Genomic DNA, 22,718 nt, shown 5'->3' on the forward strand with positions numbered 1-22,718 from the left:
AGGAGAGGAAGGAGAGGACCTCCGGTGAAGATGAAATGGAGGCAGCGGCCGCTGGAGGAGGAGCTGAGCTGCCAGGGGTGACAGCAGGAGGCAGGAGAGGGGCCCGCCTAAGTAGGAGAGGGCCGTAAAAGAACTGGAGAACCGGCCCTCGGCACAACGACTAGTCAGGATTAAGACGGAGGAGGAGGATGTATTTAACGTGGATAGGACTGCCTGCCATCTGGGGGAGGGGGTGGAGGGAGGGAGGGGAAAGGTCGGAACAGAAGCGAGTGCAAGGGGATAATGTAAAAGAATTACCCAGGCATGGGCTCATATAAATAAGTCACTTAAATAAAATTTAAATAAAAAGTTATTTTAAAAAATGGAGGAGGTTGGGCATGGGGACGAGTAGAGGGAATGAGGACCGAATCATGGGCCAGGGATCAGATTGGGGATGAAGGGGGGAAGGGAACGGGGGATAAAGGAGGAAACGGGGGGAGGAGAAGGGGGGGGAGAGGTCAACGCCCCGCCCAGCCAATGTCCACAGAAATTCCGGTCATTAGTTTCGCCCTAGCTTGGCTCCGAGGCATGCGCACCAGGTGGGAGCCTAGGCGCTGGCGAGCAGAAGGAACGACTCCCTCGCGAAGGCCCTGAGGCGCGCATGCGCTGCGACTACACGTATACCAACGGGTCGGAGTTTGGGAGAAGCCGGGTTGCTGCGCAGTCGCAGCGGCGGCCCCTTGCGTCACGTCGCGCATGCGCCCCGACTACGCCCTCAGTGGCCGGCCGACGCTTGGGAGAAGCCGGGGCGGCGGCGCGACCGTGCGTCGGTGGCAGCCCCCGCACGTCAGTTTGCGCATGCGCGCTGGCCTATCAAACGAGGCGCGTCCCCGCGGGCCCCGCGCCTGCGCCCCGGCGTCCTCGCGGGCCCGGCGCGCGCCCCTCGCCTCGCGCCCTCGGTCACCGCGGGGTCCGGTCCGGTCCGGGTCCGAGGTGAGACCTCGGCCCAAGCCGCGCCCCGTGGCCGTCTCCGCGCCCTCGGCGACACTCTGGAGGAGGAGGAGGAGGAGCAGGAGGAGGCCCGAGGTGAGGGAGGGGGAGGGGCTGCCGCGCCTTTGCCCCCCGCGCCCTCCTCGCCAAACCTTCCAGCCGTGGAGGGGGAGGGGTACAGGAGGGAGCCCCTACCCCGTGCGCAGGCTCTTCTGGCTTTGGCGTTCAGTGCTCTCGGACCCCCTCCCCCCGCCCGAGGTGTGGCCCCGCCCCCCACCTCAGTTTCTCCATCTGTAGAGTGGGAGCGCCCCTGGGGAGGGCGGTCAGCTGGCGGTCCCCTGGGTCCTGGGGTTGGCCCAGGAAGGGAACAGTCCCAATGGGAGATGGCCCTTCGGGTCCCTCAGAAATGGTCACTTTCCCCCGAGGGCACGAGGGGTTAGCGGTGACATTGGCCCTGGCGGCCTTGGAGGACACCGTGACCTGCCTTGGCTGCTGTGGGTGGGGGAGGGGGCGTCCCCTTGGGCTCTTTTTGGGGGTGAGCCCCAGGGAGAGCAGAATTTCTTCTGTGCATGGGCGTGGGCTGCCCCCCTCCCACCAGCCCTGGGGCACTCCGGGGCTCAGCCCCCCAGGGCTTTTTGGCAGGGGGTTCTCTCCCAACTGGTCCCTGCTCTGAACTGCTTGGTGTGTGCTGGCCCAGCCCCCAGGGCCCGTGGTTTCTGCCTCTCTCCCCTTCTGCCCTGGCCCTGTGGTCAGTCAAGGGTCTGGGGTCAGTTCAGAGTCTGTGGTCAGTTCAGAGTCTGTGGTCAGTCGAGGATCGGTAATTAGTTGAGGGCCTGTGGTCAGTCGAGGGCCCCGTGGTCAGTCGAAGGTCTGTTGTCAGTCAAGGATTGGTAATTAGTTGAGGGTCTGTGGTCAGTTGAGGGTCTGTGGTCACTTGAGGGCCTGTGGTCAGTCAAAGGTCTGTGGTCAGTCAAAGATCAGTAATTAGTTGAGGGCCTGTGGTCAGTCAAGGATCGGTAATTAGTTGAGGGTCTGTGGTCAGTCGAGGGCCCCGTGGTCAGTCGAGGGCCCCGTGGTCAGTCGAAGGTCTGTGGTCAGTCAAGGATCGGTAATTAGTTGAGGGTCTGTGGTCAGTTGAAGGTCTGTGGTCAGTCGAGGGCCCTGTGGTCAGTCAAATGTCTGTGGTCAGTCAAGGATCAGTAATTAGTTGAGGGCCTGTGGTCAGTTGAAGGTCTGTGGTCAGTTGAGGGCCCCGTGGTCAGTCGAAGGTCTGTGGTCAGTCAAGGATCGGTAATTAGTTGAGGGCCTGTGGTCAGTTGAAGGTCTGTGGTCAGTCAAGGGCCCCGTGGTCAGTCATTGGGCTTCAGGTGTGGGAGAGGCGGCTGACCAGAAGGGGATTCTCGGTTCCCGCCAAGGGGCCTCCCCTCCGTTCCCTCGTTTTCTGTCCGAGGTCTCGGCGGCTTCCTACTTGTCCCTCCTTTTGGGCAGAGCGCCCCGGGAGCGGCTGAGGGGGGCTGGGGAGCCACAGACAGAGCATTGGCTCATTTGACCAGAAGGAGGGATGGGAACGACGTTTCACCCAGAAGACGGGGGACACTCCCACCCCGAGGCCTTGCTTTGGTGGTGGTCCTAGGGAGGGGGCAGGGCCTTGGTGCCTGTTTTGAGGCAGCGACTGCGGTCCGCCTGTGCTTAGGAAGAAAGGGCCTACTGTGTGCCCGCGTAGATGGTCTGGAGTCAGTCAGCTGGGCCGCGAGACGGCTCGGGTCCCGTCGGTTCTGCTCAGCCCCAGCCGGCCCCCTCAGCGGACCCTCCCCAGCCCGCGGAGCTCCCCGCGCCCGCTGCTCCTTCCTCGCCGGGCTCGGCCGGCCACGGGGCTGGCGATTCTTCGGCCGCCGGCCCATCTGGCTCTTTGGCAGGAAGAAGCAACGACCGGCGGCCGCTCGGCCTGGGGAACCTTGGCCCGGGGCCCTGGGAGATTTCTGTTGGCAGCCTCAGGTCTGAGAGCCGGGAGGGAGCCCGAGCTGAGTCTGCCCCCCAGGGTCTGCAGTGGGGCACCCGAGGGCCCGGGCGAGGAGGCCCAAGGGAGATGACCGACGGGCATCGGGAGAGGGAAGGCCCCGTGAGACCTCGGACTGGCCCTGGCAGGGTGCCAGCGCCTCATGCCCGGCCACAGGAGCACAGAGGGCCCCAAGGGGAGACCCAGGCCGTCTTCTCCAGGCGGTGTGGGCCGGGCCCCGGGGAAAGGGGAAAGATGGGCCCTGCTTTCCGCCGGAGGAGGTCAGGGGCCCCTCGCCCGGTGACCCCGCTTCTCCCCCCAGAGTCTCCCGTCCATGCATCACCGCGAGGCAGCCCAGGATGAAGAAGGCGAGCAGGACCGCCACCTTAGCGCCCAAGCCGCCGGGGACAGCTAAGAGCAAGCTGGACGGCCCCACGGGGGCCAAGCTCCCCAAGTCCGGCTCGAGCTCGCTGACCAAGGTGTGGGGGAGCAGGGGGGCGGAGGGGCGCTGACCAAAGTGGGGGGAGCGGGGGGCGCTGACCAGTTAGGCCTTGGACTCTCCTGGGGCGGCTGCCACTGTTTTCTTGGGGCTTGAGGCCGAGCAGCGGGCCGGTCATGGGCTCTGGGCCCCAGAGTCCAGCCCTCTCTGGCCCTCCGAACAGGCTGCCGGAGCTAAGCGCCTCCTCCCCCCAGAAAAGTAATGATCAAAGTAATTGCTGATCTCTGGGCGGGGCAGAGGGAAGGGACCAGAGAGGAAAGAGTGTGTGTGAGTGTGTTTGGGGGGTGTATGAGCCGCCACGTGACGGGAGTGGGTCGGGGGAGAGGCCAGTTGTAGAGTCCTAAAGAGGGTCATTAAATCATGGGGAGAGGCGGGGCTGGGAGGAGCAGCCTGAGGGAGGGAGACAGAGAGAGAGACAGCGAGAGAGAGACAGCGAGAGAGAGACAGCGAGAGAGAGACAGCGAGAGAGAGAGAGAGAGAGGAGAGAGAGAGAGAGAGAGAGAGAGAGAGAGAGAGAGAGAGAGAGAGAGAGAGACAGAGACAGCGAGAGACAGAGAGAGAGAGAGAGAGACAGAGAGAGAGAGACAGCGAGAGAGACAGAGAGAGAGAGACAGAGAGAGAGAGACAGAGACAGAGAGAGAGAGAGAGACAGAGAGAGAGAGACAGCGAGAGAGACAGAGAGAGAGAGACAGAGAGAGAGAGACAGAGACAGAGAGAGACAGAGAGAGAGAGAGAGACAGAGAGAGAGAGACAGCGAGAGAGACAGAGAGAGAGAGACAGAGAGAGAGAGACAGAGACAGAGAGAGAGAGAGAGAGAGAGAGAGAGACAGAGAGAGAGAGACAGCGAGAGAGACAGAGAGAGAGAGACAGAGAGAGAGAGACAGAGACAGAGAGAGACAGAGAGAGAGAGAGAGAGACAGAGAGAGAGAGACAGCGAGAGAGACAGAGAGAGAGAGACAGAGAGAGAGAGACAGAGAGAGAGAGAGGAGAGAGAGACAGAGAGAGAGAGAGACAGCGAGAGAGAGAGAGACAGCGAGAGAGAGAGAGAGGAGAGAGAGAGAGACAGAGACAGCGAGAGAGACAGAGAGAGAGAGAGACAGAGAGAGAGAGACAGCGAGAGAGACAGAGAGAGAGAGAGAGAGAGACAGAGAGAGAGAGAGAGAGAGGAGAGAGAGAGAGGAGAGAGAGAGAGACAGAGAGAGAGAGAGAGAGGAGAGAGACAGAGAGAGAGAGAGAGAGAGAGAGAGAGAGCGAGAGAGAGAGAGCGAGAGACAGCGAGAGAGAGAGAGAGAGAGAGAGAGAGGAGAGAGAGAGAGAGGAGAGAGAGAGAGAGAGAGACAGAGAGAGGGAGGGAGGGAGGGAGAGAGACAGAGAGAGACACAGAGAGCGAGAGAGACAGAGACAGAGAGAGAGACAGAGAGAGGGAGGGAGAAACACAGGGAAAAAGAGGCACAGAGACAGTGAGTGTTCGAGATAAGTCAGCCACAGAGAAGGAGTCTGAGAGGCAGAGGGTATCGGAGTTCCCGAGGCCGAGGAGTGTCGGGAGAAGAGGCTGCCGGGTCAGGGACCCCCGGGTCAGCCGCCGGGGTTAAGAGGAGGGGGGAGGAGGGAGCCCCTGGGCCGGCTGCTCTCCCTGCCCGACCCCCCTTTTCTGGGCCTTGGTCCCCGCTGTCTCTGGGGCCTCCTCCTCGCGCCCCGGGGCTGCCACGGTTTCCCTCTCCCGCAGGCCAAAAGCAACGATGACCTCCTGGCTGGCGTGGCTGGAGGAGCCCCAGGGACGAGCAGCATGAGAGGGAAGAAGCCCTGCCCGGCGGCGACCCCCGCCCCCAGCGTCCTCACCGCGAGCGCCGCCGAGGGCAAGCCCAAGCCCGGTGCAGGTCCTGGCGCCCCCCCCCCTCGCGGCCCGGCGGTTGGGGGGCTCACTTTGGCCTCGGTCTGGGGGGGCTGGTTTGGGGGCCGAGGGCGGCCGGCCCCGCCTCCCTCGGGCCTGAGGCTGGGGGGCTTCCTGGGCCTGCGGGGCAGACACAGCTCCCACTCCCAGGGTCCTTGGCCCCAGCCTCGGTCTTCCCCCTGAGGGAGCGTCTGGTCGGCAGGGAATTCCCTCCCCCGCTCCCCGGGGCCCAGTTTTGCGCCCCCTATTGGAGGCCTTGGCGCCCAGAGCCCTCGGGTCCCCCCTGGGAGCTCACCCCGACTTCTCAGAGGAGGAAGCTGAAGAAGCTGGGGGGGGGCGTCCGGCCTCCCCTGCCCAGCCTGGCCCAGAGCCTCGCCCTTGATCCCCCCGAAAGGCCCCCCGAGGGCCCGCTCTGGGAAGCTGGCGACCGCAGAGCCTCTTCGCCCTCTGGGGCTTCCTGAGTTTCCCCCGTTGTCCGGTCGGGGGCAGTCACCCCGAGGAGCCGCGGGCACTGGGGAGCCCGGGCCGTGGGGTGAGAGCCCGGTTTTCTCGTCCGCACAGGGCCCAGCTCCAAAAGAAACCCGTCCGCGGGGAGCAAAGAGCCCGGCTCGGCCCGGGAGCGGCTGCGGGAGCGCTCGCGTCTGAGCCTGAGCAAGCGGGCGCCCGGGCCGGGCCAGGGCCCCGGCGACCCCACGCTGGCCCCGACCAAGCGCTCCCGCAGCCGCGGCGGCGCCGAGACCGACGTGCGCATGAGCAAGTCCAAGTCGGACAACCAGATCAGCGACAAGGCGGCCCTGGAGGCCAAGGTGCAGGACCTGCTGGGGCTGGCCAAGGCCAAGGACCTGGAGATCGTCCACCTGCAGAACGAGCTGCGGGCCATGCGGGGGCAGCTGGGGCTGCGCGAGGAGCCCCCCGAGGGCGCCGCCCACGCCGAGGCCACCCTGCTGCAGCTGCAGGACCAGAACGCCAGCGTCCACCAGAAGCTCAACCAGCTGAAGAACGAGAACCGCATGCTGAAGGACCGGCTGAACGCCCTGGGCTTCTCGCTGGAGCAGGGGCTCGAGCAGCCCGAGAAGCTGTTCGACTGCCAGTCCCCGAGCCCCGAGGCGGCGGCGGCGGCGAGCGGCAGCCCCGGGGACGCGGGCATGCTGGCCTCCTCTGCCGAGGGCTCGGCCCGGGGCTCCCTGGAGGACCTGCTGACCTCGGACGAGCCGGCTCCCATGGGCCGCCCTCAGAGCGCGTCCCTGGACAACCTGGACAGCGAGTGCAGCGAGGTCTACCAGCCGCTGACCTCGAGCGACGACGCCTTGGACGCCCGGGGCTCCTCCCGCTCCCCCTCGGCGTCGTCCTCGTGCTCGGAGGCCGAGGGGCCGCGGGGCCGCGGGCGGCAGCGGCGGGGGGCGCGGGAGCAGGGCGAGGCGGCCTCGGTGGCCTGCCTGACGGAGCGCCTGCAGCAGATGGAGGAGAACCAGCACAGCACGTCGGAGGAGCTGCAGGCCACGCTGCAGGAGCTGGCCGACCTGCAGCAGATCTCGCAGGAGCTGGGGGGCGAGAACGAGCGCCTGGGCGAGGAGCGGCTGCTGCTGCTGCAGTCCCTGTGCCAGCAGAGCGAGCGCCTGGAGCTCCTGGGCCGCCAGCTCGAGTACCTGCGCTCGCTGCTCGACGAGCACCACGTGGCCTACGTGCTCGACGAGGACGTCAAGAGCGGTCGCTACCTGGAGCTGGAGCAGCGCTTCCTCGAGATGATGGAGAACGCGCGCTTCGAGCGCGAGCAGCTGCTGGGCGTGCAGCAGCACCTCAGCGCCGCCCTGCAGATGGCCGAGCAGGACAACAAAGATGCCCAGGAGCTCATCGGCGCCCTCAAGGAGCGCAACCTCCACATGGAGCGCGCCCTGGAGGCCGAGCAGAAGAACAGCGCCTCCCTGACCGCCGCTCTCGAGCAACACCAGGCCACCGTGGCCGGAGACCAGCTGGAGCTGGGCCGCCTGCGCGCCCAGCTGGAGAGCGAGAAGCAGCGCGTGGCCGAGCTCTACTCTCTGCACAGCTCGGGGGACAAGTCCGACATCCAGGACCTCTTAGACGGCGTGCGCCTGGAAAAGGACAAGGCCGAGGCCCTGGCCGGCGGCCTGCAAGAGGATCTGAACCACGCCCGGGCCGACGTCGCCCGTCTCCAGGACGCCGTCGCTAAGGTAGGGGCGACCCGAAGGGGGGGCGGGGGCGGGCCCCGAATGGAGAGGGAGCGGCGATCCCAGAAAGGGCGGCCACCTGCTGCGTGCCAGGCCCCGGGCTGGGCTCTGGGGACACGAAAAAAGTCACCGTCCGACGGGAGAGGCGACGCGCAGACGAGCAGATAGGGAGCAAGCTCTGGGGGGGTAGAGAAGAAACGAGGGAGGGAAGGCCGGCGTTACGAGCCCTCGGGGAAGCCTTGGAGAATGTGAGGTTTTAATTGGTGCTTGAAGCCAGGGTGGTCAGCCAGCAGTCAGAGCCGAGGAGGGGGGGTTTCGGGGAGGGAACAGCTGACGGCGGGTACGGTGGGGGGGGTGGAGCGCCCTGAGATCGGAAAAAGTAGGAGGTGCCAGGGCAGGAAGGACCTTAAACGTCAAATAGCATTTTCTCTTTGATGCTGGAGACAGAGAACTCCTGGCTGGCTGAGAGGCGACACGCTCAGAGCTGTGTTTTAGGAGGATTGCTTGGGAGGCCGAGCGGAGGAGGGGCTGGAGCGGGGAGAAGCGGGAGCCAGGAGCTGGTCTCGGAGTGAGAGAGGGGCTGAGTCAGAGGAGGGAAGGAGGGACTGAAGCGGCCCAGCCCAGGTGGCCTGGAAATGGACAAGACATAGTGTGGGGGTGAAATGGACAAGACATAGTGTGGGGGTGAAATGGACAAGAGGTGGTGAAATGGACGAGATGTAGCAGGGGTGAAATGGACAAGACATAGTGTGGGGGTGAAATGGACAAGAGGGGGTGAAATGGACAAGAGGGGGTGAAATGGACAAGAGGGGGTGCCAGTGTCCAGTGAGCAGCTCTCACAGCTGATTGGTTGTAGGGAGGGTGAGAGTGAAGACTAGAATGACTCCTGTGTTGAAGGATGGGGGAGGGGATGTTGCCCTTGACAGCCAGGGGGAAGGTGGGACGGAAGGGGTGGGGCCCCGGGCCCCTCCTCTGGCAGGGAGTCATTGGGGTGCAGTGACAGAAATGGCCCGTGTGGGTGTTAGACCCGCTCGGGCAGGTTGTCTGTGATAACGAAAGGCCTTCTCTCGGGCCCGGGCCCCGATTCCCCTCCCTTTTCTGCTCCTCTGGCACCTCTCTCCCATTAGCCCGTGGCCTCCGGCCCCCGGGGTGGCGCGGGACTTTTTCAAGAGCCGTAACCCAGAAAGAACCCCCCCCCCATTCCTCCAGCTCCCTCCACCTGTTCCATAGACGGGGGGAGGCTCAGGGGGCCGCCTCTTCCTCCCGGGTTCTTGGCTTTAGGTGCAGGAGGAGTATGGAGGCTTCCAAGAAGAGGCCCAGAAGAAGATGGCAGAGCTGAACCTGGAGCTAGAGAAGCTGCGCTCGGAGCTGGAGGAGAAGGAGACCGAGCGGGGGGACATGAAGGAGACCATCTTTGAGCTGGAGGACGAGGTGGAGCAGCATCGAGCCGTGAAGCTCCACGACAACCTTGTCATCTCCGACTTGGAGAGTGAGCGGCTGCGGGGCCGGGGAGAGGGACTTGCAGCTGCCGAGGCCCGCCTCCCCCGGGGCAGCTGTGCCTGGGCCCGAGGCTTCCGGCCTCTTCGCAGCTGGAGAAAGCCCTCGTTAGGCAGACCTCGGGAGGGGCGCCCGCAGCTCTGAGCAGCCCCCGCCCTCTGGGCTGTCCGGCACCCCCTTGTGGCCGTGGGAAGGAACTGCTCTCCCCTGGCTTGACCTGCTTCTGCCTGGGGAAGGTCCGAGGTCCCAGGGAGGCAGCCTGCGCCCGGGGGCTTCTGGGAGGACAGGCTTGGGAGCCCCCAGGGCCATGGCCCTGGCGCCCGATTCCCCCTTGACTCAAGCGGCCCCTCCTTGTTCTCACAGACACGGTCAAGAAGCTGCAGGACCAGAAGCACGACATGGACAGGGAGGTCAAGACGCTGCACCGGAGGCTGCGGGTAGGAGGGGCCGGGCGCTGGGGGCCCGGGCATTGGGGGGCCTGGATGTCGGGGGATCCGGGCGTTGGGGGGCCTGGATGTTGGGGACCCGGGCGCTGGGGGCCCGGGCGTTGGGGGGCCTGGATGTTGGGGGATCCGGGCGCTGGGGGGCCGGGCGTTGGGGGGCCTGGATGTCGGGGGATGCCCGCAGGGGTGGGGTCTCACGGGATCGCGCCCCTCCCCTCCAGGAGGAGTCGGCCGAGTGGCGGCAGTTCCAGGCCGACCTGCAGACGGCCGTGGTCATCGCCAACGACATCAAGTCGGAGGCCCAGGAGGAGGTGGGGGACCTGAAGCGGCGGCTCCAGGAGACCCAGGAGAAGAACGAGAAGCTCTCCAAGGAGCTGGAGGAGCTCAAGTCCAGAAAGTAGGGGGGGGCACGGCCGGGGACCCCCCCACGCTCCCCGGAGCCTCCTCGTGGCAGAGGGCGGGGGGCGGGAAAAGGCAGGAGAGGTTTGGAGAGGGGGACACTTCCTGTGGGGAACCCGGGGACCCAGGCCCAGTGCAACGGGGGAGGGGCTGGGCACGGCACCGGCCGGGGTCCACAGTCCAGAAAAATGAGACCGTGCCAAGGAGGGGCAGCCAGGAATCGGGGGGGGCCTGAGGAGGCGCCATGGAGGGGTGAGGGGCGTGGAAGCTGAGGCCTTTAGAGTCTCGCTCCGCCCAGACCGGGGGCCAGGGCCTGGGTGAGGGACGCCCCCCGGGAGCTCTCCCGGGGCCGGTGTGGACGCCCCTCGGTCGTTGGCAGGCAGGAGGAGGAGCGGGGCCGCGTGTACAATTACATGAACACGGTGGAGAGGGACCTGGCCGCCCTGCGCCAGGGCATGGGGCTGAGCAGGCGGTCGTCGGCGTCCTCTGAGCCCACGCCCACCGTGAAGACCCTCATCAAGTCGTTCGACAGCGCGTCCCAAGGTGACGGCTGCGTGCTGGGGGGCGTGGAGGGGGACTGGCTGGGAGAAGCGGGGGAGGGGGGGCCCGGAGGCCGGGGGGGCGGGGTCAGAGGCCGGGCTGGGGGCTTTGGCCCCTCCTGGGGGGGGGGGACGACCTGTGCTCGCGGGCCCTGCCACCTTCTTACTCCTGACAGGACCAAGCCCCACCCCCGCCACTGCCATGCCTCGAACCCCCCTGAGCCCGAGTCCCCTGAAGACGCCTCCGGCAGCCGCCGTGTCCCCCATGCAGGTGAGGGCGGGGCCTCTGGGTGGGGCGTCCTCGCGGACTCGGCCTGAGCGTGCCCCGGTGTTTGGGGGGCGCCTCGGGGGTGACGGGCCACATGCGTTGGTCATTTCAGAGACACTCGGTGGGCGGCTCCCTGCCCACCGCCAAGGCCCTGCCCGCCCTGTCGGACAAGAGGCCCAACTACGGAGATCTCCCCTGCCAAGGTGAGCTTCCTCGGGCCCTTGTGCTGGGGTCTGCACTCCGGGGGGCTGTGCCTGCCTCAGTTGCCTCATCTGTTGGGGGGTTCCCAGCCCCTCCCCCCACACTGAGTGAGGCTCTGAGCCCTCCGCCCCAGGCCGGACCTCCGCCCGGCTCTCTGGGGGCATTGGGGGGAGGGTGACGGGGATGGGGAACCCGAGTTCTGGGGGCGAGGGCTGAGCCACGCAGGGAGCAGGGGGCGGTGGGCCCCCTCCCCCGCAGCCCGCCCCCTCATCCCCGCCCCTCGTGCAGAGCGCCTGTTACGCACCGGCTCGGTCAGCAGGCCGGCCCCGTTGCTGAGGGTCCCCGCCATGGAGGGCGCCAAGTCCATCTCAGGTACGGGAGGGGCTGGACGTGGGCACGGTGCCCGCTGGCCGGGAGAAGCGGGGGGGGGGGGCGGGGGCAGGGCCCAACATCTTCCTCCCTCTCGGCCAGCGTCTTCCCGCCGAAGCAGTGAGGAGATCAAGCCGGACGGCCCGTCCGCGGCCTCCCTGATGGCCATGGGCCCCACGTCCCCCCAGCTGTCTCACCCCTCCCCCACGGCCTCCGTCACGCCCACGGCCCGCAGCCGCATCAGGTAGGGCCCCTCCCCCCAGGGCCGGGTCCCCCGCCCCCGGCTGCGCCCCCACAAGTGACCCGCCCTCCCCGTCCCACCAGGGAGGAGAGGAAGGACCCGCTGTCGGCCCTGGCCCGGGAGTATGGCGGCTCCAAGAGGAACGCGCTGCTGAAATGGTGCCAGAAGAAGACCGAAGGGTACCAGGTAAGCGTAGGGGCCTCTCCTGGCACTGCCCGGCTCGGTGCCAGCTCCTGACTGGGCACAGCCCCTCGAGGGCATCCCCAGCACGGACAAGGAAGGCGCTTTCGGCTGCTTTCTGGGGCCGTGCTGCCCCGTGGGTAGCGTGTGTTCGAATCCTCCACACTCCCCAGCCGGGGAGGCCTCGGGTCCCCAGGCCTCGGTCCGCCTCCGTTCCGCTTCCTCATCTGGGAAACGGGGGCCGTGAGAGCCCCTCCCTCCCGTGAGCGGGCCGTGGTCAGTCTGGTCCTCGGGGGTCCGGGCAGCCAGCGACGGTGTGGGCCGTGAGCGCCCCCGCCCCAAGAGGCACCGTTTGACAAATGAGGAAACAGAGGCAGACACAAGTGGGTCACGTGGCCGGGGAACATTCTGAGTCTGAGTCCTGCGCGGCCTCTTCTGTGGGACGGCCCCCTGGGGGAGAGTGGGGGGGAGCGACATCAAAACAAAAAGGAGCCAGAGCCAGGTCCCGAGGGTGAGCCCCGGGGGTGGGAGCGCCCCATGGAGCAGGGACGAGCGAGCCGGCCTACCGGGCTCGGCAAGCACGGGGCGGGCCGGAGCCTGCCACCCATGAGGAGCCACCAGGCTTGGAGTTGGGTCCGAGGTTCCCCTGTTGTTGGGGAGGAGCCTGGGAGGCTGGACCTTAGGAACAGGGAACTGCTGAGGGCCGGGGGCTTCTCTCGGGGGACCTCATGCTGCCCTCCTCAGTTTGGGTCAGAAGCTCTGTCCGTCCATCTGTTCGCCGGGTCCAGCCTGAGACGGGCAGTCTCAGACCTTCCCCCCTTTACCGCTGCCATGGTCCGAGGCTCTTGGCTGTGTCCCAGGGAGCTCTGATTGGACCAAGTGAGTGGATTTCTTGCTTTGCCGCGGGGAGGAAGGAGATTACTGTCTCCTGGATTAGATGAGGGCCAGCTTCCTCCCAATTAGGGCTGGTTGGCCTCCTGGGCGCTTCATTTGCTGTGAGGACAATGGGCTCCCAGCTGGGAATGGGCCGGGGAGCCCTGAGGGAGGGCCGGAGCAGCCACCCTTCTCGGGCAGGACGTCGGCCGGCCGCTGGGAGCCCCTGCTCGGGCTTCTCACGGGGGTCCTGGGCTTGGAGCAGTCGGGGCCTCCAGTGGAGGCCCCGAGCCGCTGCTCCCTTTCAGACCCTGCTAACGTCTTTTCTCCCATGCCCTGATTGCCTCATGCTGATAAGAATCCATTGATCTGTCTTCATCTTTTTTTTATCATTATAGTTACAAAGCTCTTTCCAGAACATAATTACAGATAATTTTCAGCGTTCATCATGGCAAAACTTGGTGTTCCAAGGGTTTCTCCCCCTCCCCCAGATAGGTTAAACAGGTGTAATTCTTCTATACTTATTTCCATAATTCAAAAAATCAGACCAAAAAAGAAAAAACAAGGGAAAAAAAGCAAACAGTAACAAGGAGTGGAAATGCTATGTTGTGGTCCACACTCAGTTCCCACAGTCCTCTCTGGGTGTGATGGCTCTTCATCACTGAACAACTGGAACTGGTCGTGAATCAGCTCATTGCTGAGGAGGGCCACGTCCGTCAGAATCGATCATCGTACAGTGTCGTTGTTCAAGTGTATAATGATCTCCTGGCCCTGCTCCCTTCCCTCAGCATCAGTTCATGTGAGTCTCGCCAGTCCTTTCTGTATTCATCCTGCTGGTCATTCCTTACAGAACAATAATATTCCATAACATTTATATACCACAATTTACCCAACCATTCTCCCATTGATGGGCATCCATTCATTTTCCAGTTTCTAGCCACTACAAACAGGGCTGCTACAAACATTTTGGAACATACAGGTCCCTTTCCCTTCTTTAGTATTTCTTTGGGGTATAAGCCCAGTAGAAACACTGCTGGATCAAAGGGTATGCACAGTTTGATAACTTTTTGGGCATAGTTCCCATTGCTCTCCAGAATGGTTGGATTCGTTCACAACTCCACCAACAATGCATCAGTGTCCCAGTTTTCCCACATCCCCTCCAACATTCATCATTATTTTTTCCTGTCATCTTAGCCAGTCTGACAGGTGTGTAGTGGTATCTCAGAGTTGTCTTAATTTGCTTTTCTCTGATTAATGGTGATTTGGAGCTAGAAATAGTTTCAATTTCTTCGCCTGAGAATTGTCTGTTCACGCCCTTTGACCATTTGCCAGTCGGAGAATAGAGATCGAAAATCTGAGTCAGTTTCCTGTCTGTGTCAGAACCGAGGCCTTTATCGGGACCCTTGGACCCTGTTTCACCTGCTCCGCTTCCCTTCTGTCTCCGCTTCGGTGCTTTTGTCTGCGCAAACACCGATGACCTCAGGGAGGAGAGGGGCCGCACCTTGGCCGCTGTCAGAACGGGGGTCGGGGGTCGGGGCTGTCCTTGTGTCGCCCCCTGGGCCCCAGAGAGTCCGGACACTCTGCATTCTCTCCCCGTTTGAGCAGCCACAGGGAGGGGCGGGTTTCTTCTATTCCCCCCCAGTGTCTCTTGCCTGATTGATCCAGAACCTGGTTCCTCCGATCCTGATCCTCCACGAATCACCCGGGAGTTGGCTTGTGTTTTCTTAAGAAAAACAAGAACGACAAACTTTCCTTTGTTAAATAACCCCCCTCCCCCCCATCACTGGGGAGAACTAGCGTCTGCCGGCCCATCCTGCGCTCGGCCCCTCCCTCTTCCCCGCCCCCTGAGAAGGTGAGGGGCAGGAGGGCGGCTCCCCCGGGCGGGCACCAAGACAGGATGCGAGAGGGAGAGCCCTCGGCCGGCGCCGCCTCCTCCCCCGCCGGCAGTTCTCGTCAAGGAGAGGGCGCCCCCTGGCGCCGACACCGGGAGGCGGCCTTGGGGTCCGCAGGGGCTGGGGGGGGGGGGGGAGACACGGCTCTCTTGGTCCGTCTCTGGAGCCCCCGTTCTCCAAGCCCCGGCTCAGCGCCCGCCTCTCCCCCCAGAACATCGACATCACCAACTTCAGCAGCAGCTGGAACGACGGCCTGGCCTTCTGCGCCCTCCTGCACACCTACCTGCCCGCCCACATCCCCTACCAGGAGCTCACGGGCCAGGACAAGGTAGGCACAGGGCAGGGGGTGGGGGGCGGGGGGCTCCGGGGGCGCCTGGCTCACAACGCTCGCTTCCCCACAGAGGAGGAACTTCTCCCTGGCCTTCCAGGCAGCGGAGAGCGTCGGCATCAAGTCCACGCTGGTGAGTGCGGGGGCCCGGCCCACCCCTCCCCCTTTCTGGGGGTCTCCAGGCCCATCCCCCACACGCATGCTCTCTGTGAAGTGGGAGCCCTTCTGGGAAGGAGCTGCCCCCACCAGCCTTGGCCATCCTGTGACCCCAGGACCCGCAGCCCCTGCCCTTGCCAGCCTGTGACCCCAGGACCCGCAGCCCCTGCCCTTGCCAGCCTTGACCCCCGAGCTCCATCCTGCAGCTCTGTCGGCCCTTTCCTTCCTGGGCTGGTCCTGGAGCAGCAGGAAGCCCCTTTCCCCCGTTCTTGGCTCCTGCTGCCCACGTGGGCGCGCTTCACGGGGCCATTGTGCACAGGAGTGGGGGGGAGCTCTTCTGTCCCTCCCTTCCTCCTCCCCCTTTTTTCCCCTCCCTCTCCCCGCTCTGGGTACCGCCCGTTGGTGGGGGGGCCGTGCCCGTGACCTGCCCGTCTCTCCCGGCAGAACATCTGCGAGATGGTGCGGACCGAGCGCCCGGACTGGCAGAGCGTCATGCAGTACGTGACGGCCATTTACAAGTACTTTGAGACCTGAGGCCCCGGCCTGGAGCCCTGGCGGGACGCCCGACCGCCCCCTCCCCCTCGCCGGACACCCGCGTGCCTTTGAGCCGATCCCGCCGCAGACCCGCCCCGAGGGAGGGGGTGCCGGCTCACGCCCCGCCCACCAAGCTCGGAGACGCCCAGAAGCCTCGCGCCCCACTCCCCCTTAGCTCGGAGATGAGCGCCCGCGGGGCCGAATGGGGAACATTTCCTGCTTCCTGCCGCGGGGTCTGAGCCTCGGGATGGCCCCTCTGGGGGCCCGGCTCGTCCTCCTCCCAAATTGCAGCAGCGCCGGGAGCCCCGGGTCAGGAGGATGCGAGGGGAGAAAAGGGAAAACCCTCCAGGAGCTCGGGGCCGTTTTCCCCGCCACCCGGCCTGAGCTCGAGAAAGTGCCTTTGCTCCCCCCCGGAGGCCGGGCCCCCGCTCGCTGCCGCCCCCCGAGGGCGCCCTCGTCCCCGAGTCGTGGCGAGCTTTGTGTCTTCCATCCTCCTCCAGCCCCTGGGAGTCCTTGGTCACGGCCACCGCGGCCCGCCCAGGCCCCCCCCCTTATGCTGTGGACTCCCTCGGAGCCCTGGCCGGCCCCGCGAACGACCCCCGGCCGCCGCGTCTGGCGTCCGGCAGGGGAAGGGAGGAGGGAGACTGTGCTTGTGTGACAGAGGCTGCGGGCTCCGGGCCCCGGGCCCAGGTCAGGCTTCCCCGCCTCCCCAGATGAGAAGCAGGAGGCCCGGCCCCGGCTCCGGCTCCAGCTCCAGCTTGTGCTCCAGCTCAGACTCTGCCACCAGTTTTAGCTCCAGCTTTAGCTCCTTCTCTGGCTCCGGCTCCGGCTCCATTCCAGCTTGAGCCCTAGCTCCGGTTCCTGCTCTGGTTCCGGCTCCAACCTGGCTCGGGCTCCAGCCCTGCTCACCTTGGACAAGTAGAGCCGTGATCCACCCAAAGGAGTGTTCGTCCCCTGGGGCCGGGCCACAAGAAACGGGATTTCCGCGTCGGAAATGACCAGACCCTTCCCTTGGGCCTCTGCAGTGGGCCGCCCCTCCCCCTCGCCCACGGGGACCACCGTTCCTGGACCACGGGAGAAGCTTCTCTCTTTTCCTTTGTTCTTTTCTCTCTGAATGTATTAAACGGTTAGACGCTGCCTTTTCCCTGCTGCGCTCCCTCCCTTTGGGCTGCCTGAGGAGGCGGGGGTGGGGGGCCTCCCTCCAGGCCAGCCTTTCCCTCCCTCCGTCCCTGCTCCCATTCCGGGACTTGCGCTTTTGGGTCATGCTCCCCCTTTCCCAGCATGCTCTTGCAGGTGAGCTCCTGTCACCCCTCCCCCCAGCAGCATCCCCGCATATGGAACAGGAGTCTGGCCCCCCACGACCACAGGGATAGGGTTCGGTTGGCTAGCGGCTGCCTCCCTGGAGGACCTGTGAGGAAACCGAGGCTCTCACGGGGATTAGGACCGGATTTGCCCCAGGGAGATGTCGTGAGAGACCCGGCGGGGAGGGGCTGTTGGGCGGGGGCTGCCCATGGGGACTGGGGAGGGGCCCCCACACCTGGGCCTGGTCCGCGGCTCCCTCCCCGGGGTCACCTCTCTGACTGAGTGGGCCCCCAGCCCCTCACTTTTTGCCTCCTGCCTGTGGTTGGTGTCCAGCGGGGCCCTTTGTCTCCCCAGCCCGGCTTCCCTGTCCGCATCTCCTCCCAGTCTCCAGCTGGGCGTCCCCCACCTCAGCCCAGATGCTTCCAAGGCTCCCGGGGTGCCTTCCTGCGGAAATCAGGGCAGGGGTCACGCCACTGAGGCGCTACTGCTCTGCAAACCCCCAGGGTTCCCCCCCATGGCCCTCTGGGGCACAGGCTCTGTCATGAAGGTCCTGCCCCCTCTCCCCTCCCCCCCACATCGGCTTCTCCTAGCTGTCCCCCCCCCCAAGCTGCTTCCTCCACTCGGATTGCTGCCCTCCCAGGCTTGTGCCCCCCAAGCCCCCTCCCCAGCACCGCCTGCTGGAGGGCAGGGTCTGCGCCTGGCGCACAGTAGGTCCCTAGCAGGTGGGGCTGACTTTTGGGGAGATCCGAAGGCTCACGTTCAGCCTCGGCCCAGCACCTTTCGGGCCGGGATTTGCGGTCGAGAATCAAACACAAGTTTTCACACAGAAGGCCTCGGGCAGGGACCCCGGAGCTCCCCGGGCGGGGGAGGAAGTGGCGCTGGCAGCTTGGCCAGGCCCGGATGAATTAGACCTCAGGGGGCGGGTCGCTGGAGGGGGGGGTTGGGTCTCCAGGCCAGGCAGCTTCCCGGGGCACTGGGAGCTGGCTGTAAAAACGTAAAGATGGGCGATGGCTCACCTTGCCCCCCCCCCATTAAGGTGGTTAGTGTAGGGGGCCCGGGGTGTAGGGCAGGGAGGCGCCCGAGGGGCCTTCCGGTGTGGCCTTGGACATCCGCTAGCTGGGAGACGGTGGGCCAGTCACTTTGCCCTGCTTGCCTCAACTTCTTCCTCTGTAAAATGGGCAGAAGGAAGAAAGGGCCAGGCCCTCCAGCATCTTTGCCTGGAAGATCCTATGGGGGATCAGGAGGCACACGTGACCGGGGTGGGGGGCGGGCAATCCCGGGGAGGCTGAGCTGCAGTCCCCGGCCCCGAGGATCCTTCCTGAGGTTCCCCAGCGCCCGTCGGGCAGCCGGGCCTCGGACGCTGGGGACCCCCACCGGTTCCCCGCCGAGTCCCACTTTCGGGGGCCACTTGCCCAGGGAAGGCCAGGCCCGGGGAGAGCCCCCTCCCTCCCCATGATCACGTGGGCCATTGGGGTCGGAGCAGCCCACCCACCCCACCCCGCGAGGGCCCCGGCGAGCAGAGCCGGGAACGGGGGAGGGGTGGCGCGGGAGTGGGGAGCTTTGCCGAGCTCCCCGTCCGGCTCCCGAGCTGAGCTGACTGTGAGAAGGGGTGAGCTCGGACCTCGGCGAGGGGGGGTCCCCGGGGCAGAGAGCACTTCGCGGCAGAACGATGGGAGCCCCCCCTCTCCCCGCACGTCGGAGTCCCAGGGGCGGCGCTGTTCTCGGAGGCGGGAGTGAGCGGAGCGGGGGAGGCAGAAGGCCATGCCCGGGGGAACGACGGGAAGCTCCCACATCCGGGAGCTGTGGGGATGGACCGGGGCCGTGGCAGCAGGGTCGCCGCTCATGGGTCCGCATAGAGAAGGCCGCGGGCCCCCGCAAGCACCCAGGGCAGTCTGTCCTCGGCCACGCGCACTGCGCGAGTCCGCTCACCGGGGCAGGGGGCGCTCCCGGCCCAGACACTGATGAGACGGAAGGGGGAGGCGCCGCCCGCCGGAGCGCTGCTTTGCCGGCTTGCCGGGGTGCGTTAACCCCGAAATCTGCCTCGATATGCCGGACTCTTCTCGGCTCGTCCCTCGGTCTGAGCTCGCCTGTCAGCCCCTCCCCAAAGGGGCCTGTGCCCCCTTCTCTCCTCCGGCACAAACACAGAAGGCTCTGTTTGGCCTTCAAAGCCTTTAACCCTGCTACCCCCCCCCCCCCCTCTGACCGAGTGACCCAGCCTCCAGGCCGCCCCAGGAGCCAGACCTCAGTCTCCGGGCTCTGGGCCCTTTCTCTGGCCGTCCCCATTTCTAGACCACGCTCCTTCCTCCACTGACCACTGAGCCCCCCGGCCCCTTCTGCAGGAAGCCTTCCCCGATGCCCCCTGACTCCAGGCCGCCCTCAGTCCCCGCCTCCTCCTCCTCCTCCGGTGCGGAGCTTGTTTGGTCCGCACTTATTGGCCTGTTTCCCCCCATCCACACCCCCCAGCCCGGGCTCCTCGAGGGCAGGGGGGGGGGGGCCCGACCGCAGAAACGGTCCGGGAGGGGGGGGGGGTAAAATCGGGGGATGGGTTACTGTGTGCAAGGAGATCAATCCATGAGAGCCGATGCGGGCCGAGGAGGATCATGGGGAAGGGAGAGCTCCCGGGGGATCCAGCGGGACATATGGGGGGAGGAGAAAGCGGGACAGCGCTGGGCGCCCCCTTCCGCCGACTACCAGGCAGGGAGGGCAGGTCCGGGCAGCGAGGCCCTCCCTCCCTTCCGAGCCTGCCTCCGCTCTCCGCCCGGCTCCCGCCGAGCTGCGGCCCACAATCCCTGCTGTGCTGCCCAGGGTCGCCGAATGACTTGCTCTCTGCCCCGCTCCTTCTCCAGGACTACACCGAGCTCCAGTTTGTCGCTCGTGCTCCCCCCGCACATGCGCGGGGAAGGGGGGGTTCTGGCCCTCCCACGCACTCAGTCCTCGTGCCGCGCGCCCCGGGGACGGCGCTCCCGCCCCGCTTTCTCTGGGGCTCGCCCTCCCGGCCTCCTCGGGGGCTTTCCCCGCTTGTTTTTCCCTCGGGTTTGGGGGGCGGCTTCGCCCTTCGGCCCCGCCCGCCACTTTCCCCGCTGAGCTCCGCGGCCCTCGGCGCACGTGCGTTCCCGCGGCCAGCGCTCAGGCGCCGTGCGTTGGGCGAAACGCCCTCCCCCCTCCTCTCATTGGGCAGCTCGGCTTCTGCTTCGCCCCTTAGTTATTTTTCCGCTGTTGTTACTTGTCACAGATCGCGGCCGAGGCCCTTCCAGCCCTTGCTGGCTCTCCGCCCCTCCCTCACACACACCGCTGTCCGGGCCGCTCCCACGTTCGGGGCAGGGGCGAGCTTCCCCCGCCCATACTCGCCGTCATTCCCGCCATTTCCCTCCTTCCATCTCTGCTTATCCTGCTTTCCTTCCTCCCCTTTTCTTCCCTCTGCTTCCCCCTCCCTCCGCCCCTTCCCCTCTTCCTTCCCCCACCTTGCTCAAAAAGCAACTCGATTCCGCCCCCACCCCCATCTCTCCCGCTGTAACCCTAACCCCCACCCCCATCTCCCCCTCTGTAACCCTAACCCCCACCCCCATTTCCCCCGCTGTAACCTAACCCCCACCCCCATCTCCCCGCTGTACCAGTTCTCCCTCTTGAGCCCCGTTCTCCCTCCCCCTCCTCCCCTCCTTTCGTTCTATCTTTTGCTGCTGTCCCAACAAAACCAGTCCCCCCCCCCCCCTCCGCCCCGGGCCCTGGGTCTAGCCAGACTCTAACACGGGGAGGTTGGCGGGAGTTCCGAGCAGCCCTTGGGCTGGGAGTGTGCGCCCCGGCCCTTCCTGGGCCTCCTACGGCCTCTCTCCCGACCACCTTTTCCTGCTTGGCGGAGCCTCTGGCGAGAGGCGGCTTCTCCGCCGGCTCTGAAAAAAAAAGGCCTTTCATTCACGGACCGTCCACTTTTTCTCCCGAAAGATCCCGTTCCGTTTGGGGGGAGGAGCTTCTTGGTGGGAATCCCTGCTCCTTTGCGCCCTGGAAGATCAGGTCCCCAGCCCTCTGGTCCCTGAATGCCGCGTCCTCGTGTCCCTTCTGTCCCGGCCGCCTCTTCCGACCTTTCGGGGTGTTGTTGGCAGGCGCGCTGGAGTCCTGTGCCAGATCCTTCTGCTGCTTGTTTTCCAGATGAGGAAACAGAGGCAAGCGGGAGACGTGCTAGAGCTGGGTCTGAGCGCAGTTTGCTCACCGGTGCCCCATGCGCCGCGCCCCCTTGTGGCCTGCTTTCATGCAGAAGGTGTTAAATCTTATCTTGACTGGTTCCAAAATATTTGATTTGGGGGACAGGGGTTGGCTGCTTGTAATATTTCCTTCTCGACCCGGCGGCCATTTGGCGATGACATTCCCGTTTTGGGATCTCTTTCAGGAGGTGATCAGTGGGTTCTTTCCATTTCTCTTTTCCCGTCTAGTTCTAAAATATCAGGGAGTTGGGAATTTCTTAAACGATGATGTCTAAGTCTTTTTAATCATGATTTTCACGTTGCCCAATGATTCTTAAGTTATTTGCCCTCTATTTTCCAGGTCGGTTGTTTTTCCAATGACCCATCTTGCATTTTCTTCTATTTTTCTCAGTCTTTCATTTTCGTTTTATGGTTTCTTAATATCTCCTGAAGTCATTAGATTCCATTTGCCCAATTTAAATTTTAATTGTTTTCTTCAAGGAGCTTTTATCCATCTTTCTTTTCATTTAACCAATTCTACCTTTTTATAATACTTTTATTTATCTATCTATTTATTTTTGCTGAGGCAATTGGGATAAATGACTTGCCCAAGGTCACACAGCCAGGAAGTGTTAAGTTAAGGTCAAATTTGAACTCAGGTCCTCCCGACTTCAGGGCTGGTACTCTATCCACTGCGCCACCTAGCTGCCCACCAATTCTAATTTATCTTCGGTAGATTTTTGTATCTCTTTTGCCATTTGGTTGATTTTATTTTTAAGATGTTATCTTTAGTGTTTCTGTCCCTCTTTCACCAAGCTGTTGACTTTCTTTTCCTGATTTTCTTGTATTACTTTCTAAGCCCAGTAGTGACACTGCTGGGTCAAAGGGGATGCACGAGTTGATGACTTTTTGAGGACAGTTCCAGATTGCTCTCCAGAATGATTGGATCCATTCACAACTCCACCAACAATGCATCGGTATCCCAGTTTCCCCCCATCCTCTCCAACATTTGTCATTATCTTTTCTTGTCACTTTAGCCCATCTGAGAGGTGTGAGGTGGTACCTCAGAGGTGAGACACATCTTTTTTGCTGACTTTCTAAGATGTCTCCCCCTGTCTTTTTCAGTTCTGCCATGATCAAATTCATTTTGAGACATTTGGAGAGGAATTTGGGAGACTTCAGATGAGCCCCTCCCTTTACTCCCCCATCTTGGCTCCCAGTGAAAGAACATACCAAAATTTATGGAATGCAGGCAAAGGAGTACTTATAGGAAATTTTGTAGCTCTAAATTATATTAACCAGATAGACAGCGAGAGACAGAGAAAAAACAGAGGAGAGACAAGAGAGAGACACAGAGAAAGAGATCTCAATGAAATGAGCCTGAAATTTAAAATGGTTGGTTAGCTGCTGTCCTTTATTCTTGAAGAGGACCAAAATGATCTCATTATATTGGGGTGAAGGTTCAGTGTGTGTGCCTGTGATGATCAGATCACCGAGAGCTCAGAAAGCTCTTTCACCGGTTGGGTAGAAATGCTAAACGAACTGTTGGAGTGGAGACATCTCTACATTTGTGCATCTCCCGTTTCTCTTGACTACTGCAATTCTGTTTTACTCATAGAACCCAACAACTTCTTTGATCCTGTGCCAGTGGATCCCGTTTCTCACAACTGAAACTGAACTATAAACATATCATAAATTAAACCTATGATATGTAAACTATAAATGTATAAGCAAAACTAATTCTTCTTCAGAGACTTTGAGAGTGTCCCTGTGTCATTTC

The 22,718-nt window shown here is 63.6% G+C and overlaps 1 protein-coding gene across 2 annotated transcripts; it reads left to right on the forward strand.

Moving 5' to 3' along the window:
- Positions 1-904: 904 nt before the first annotated feature.
- On the forward strand, positions 905-16,598 carry SPECC1L (sperm antigen with calponin homology and coiled-coil domains 1 like). Of its 2 annotated transcripts, XM_051973400.1 has the most exons (16): positions 905-1,065; positions 3,288-3,444; positions 5,191-5,341; positions 5,917-7,544; positions 8,823-9,030; positions 9,402-9,475; positions 9,703-9,878; positions 10,260-10,423; positions 10,596-10,690; positions 10,800-10,890; positions 11,177-11,260; positions 11,360-11,501; positions 11,582-11,684; positions 14,655-14,771; positions 14,845-14,904; positions 15,372-16,598. In XM_051973400.1, the coding sequence occupies exons 2-16, from the start codon at positions 3,325-3,327 to the stop codon at positions 15,459-15,461; spliced, it is 3,303 nt and encodes a 1,100-aa protein (XP_051829360.1). In that variant the 5' UTR covers positions 905-1,065; positions 3,288-3,324; the 3' UTR covers positions 15,462-16,598. The 2 variants fall into 2 exon arrangements, with proteins under 2 accessions (XP_051829360.1, XP_051829361.1); XM_051973401.1 differs by lacking the exon at positions 905-1,065 and having other exon boundaries at positions 3,235-3,444.
- Positions 16,599-22,718: the final 6,120 nt, after the last annotated feature.

The sequence above is a fragment of the Antechinus flavipes genome, chromosome 1, assembly GCF_016432865.1.
Source record: "Antechinus flavipes isolate AdamAnt ecotype Samford, QLD, Australia chromosome 1, AdamAnt_v2, whole genome shotgun sequence".
Taxonomy (NCBI): Eukaryota; Metazoa; Chordata; class Mammalia; order Dasyuromorphia; family Dasyuridae; genus Antechinus; species Antechinus flavipes.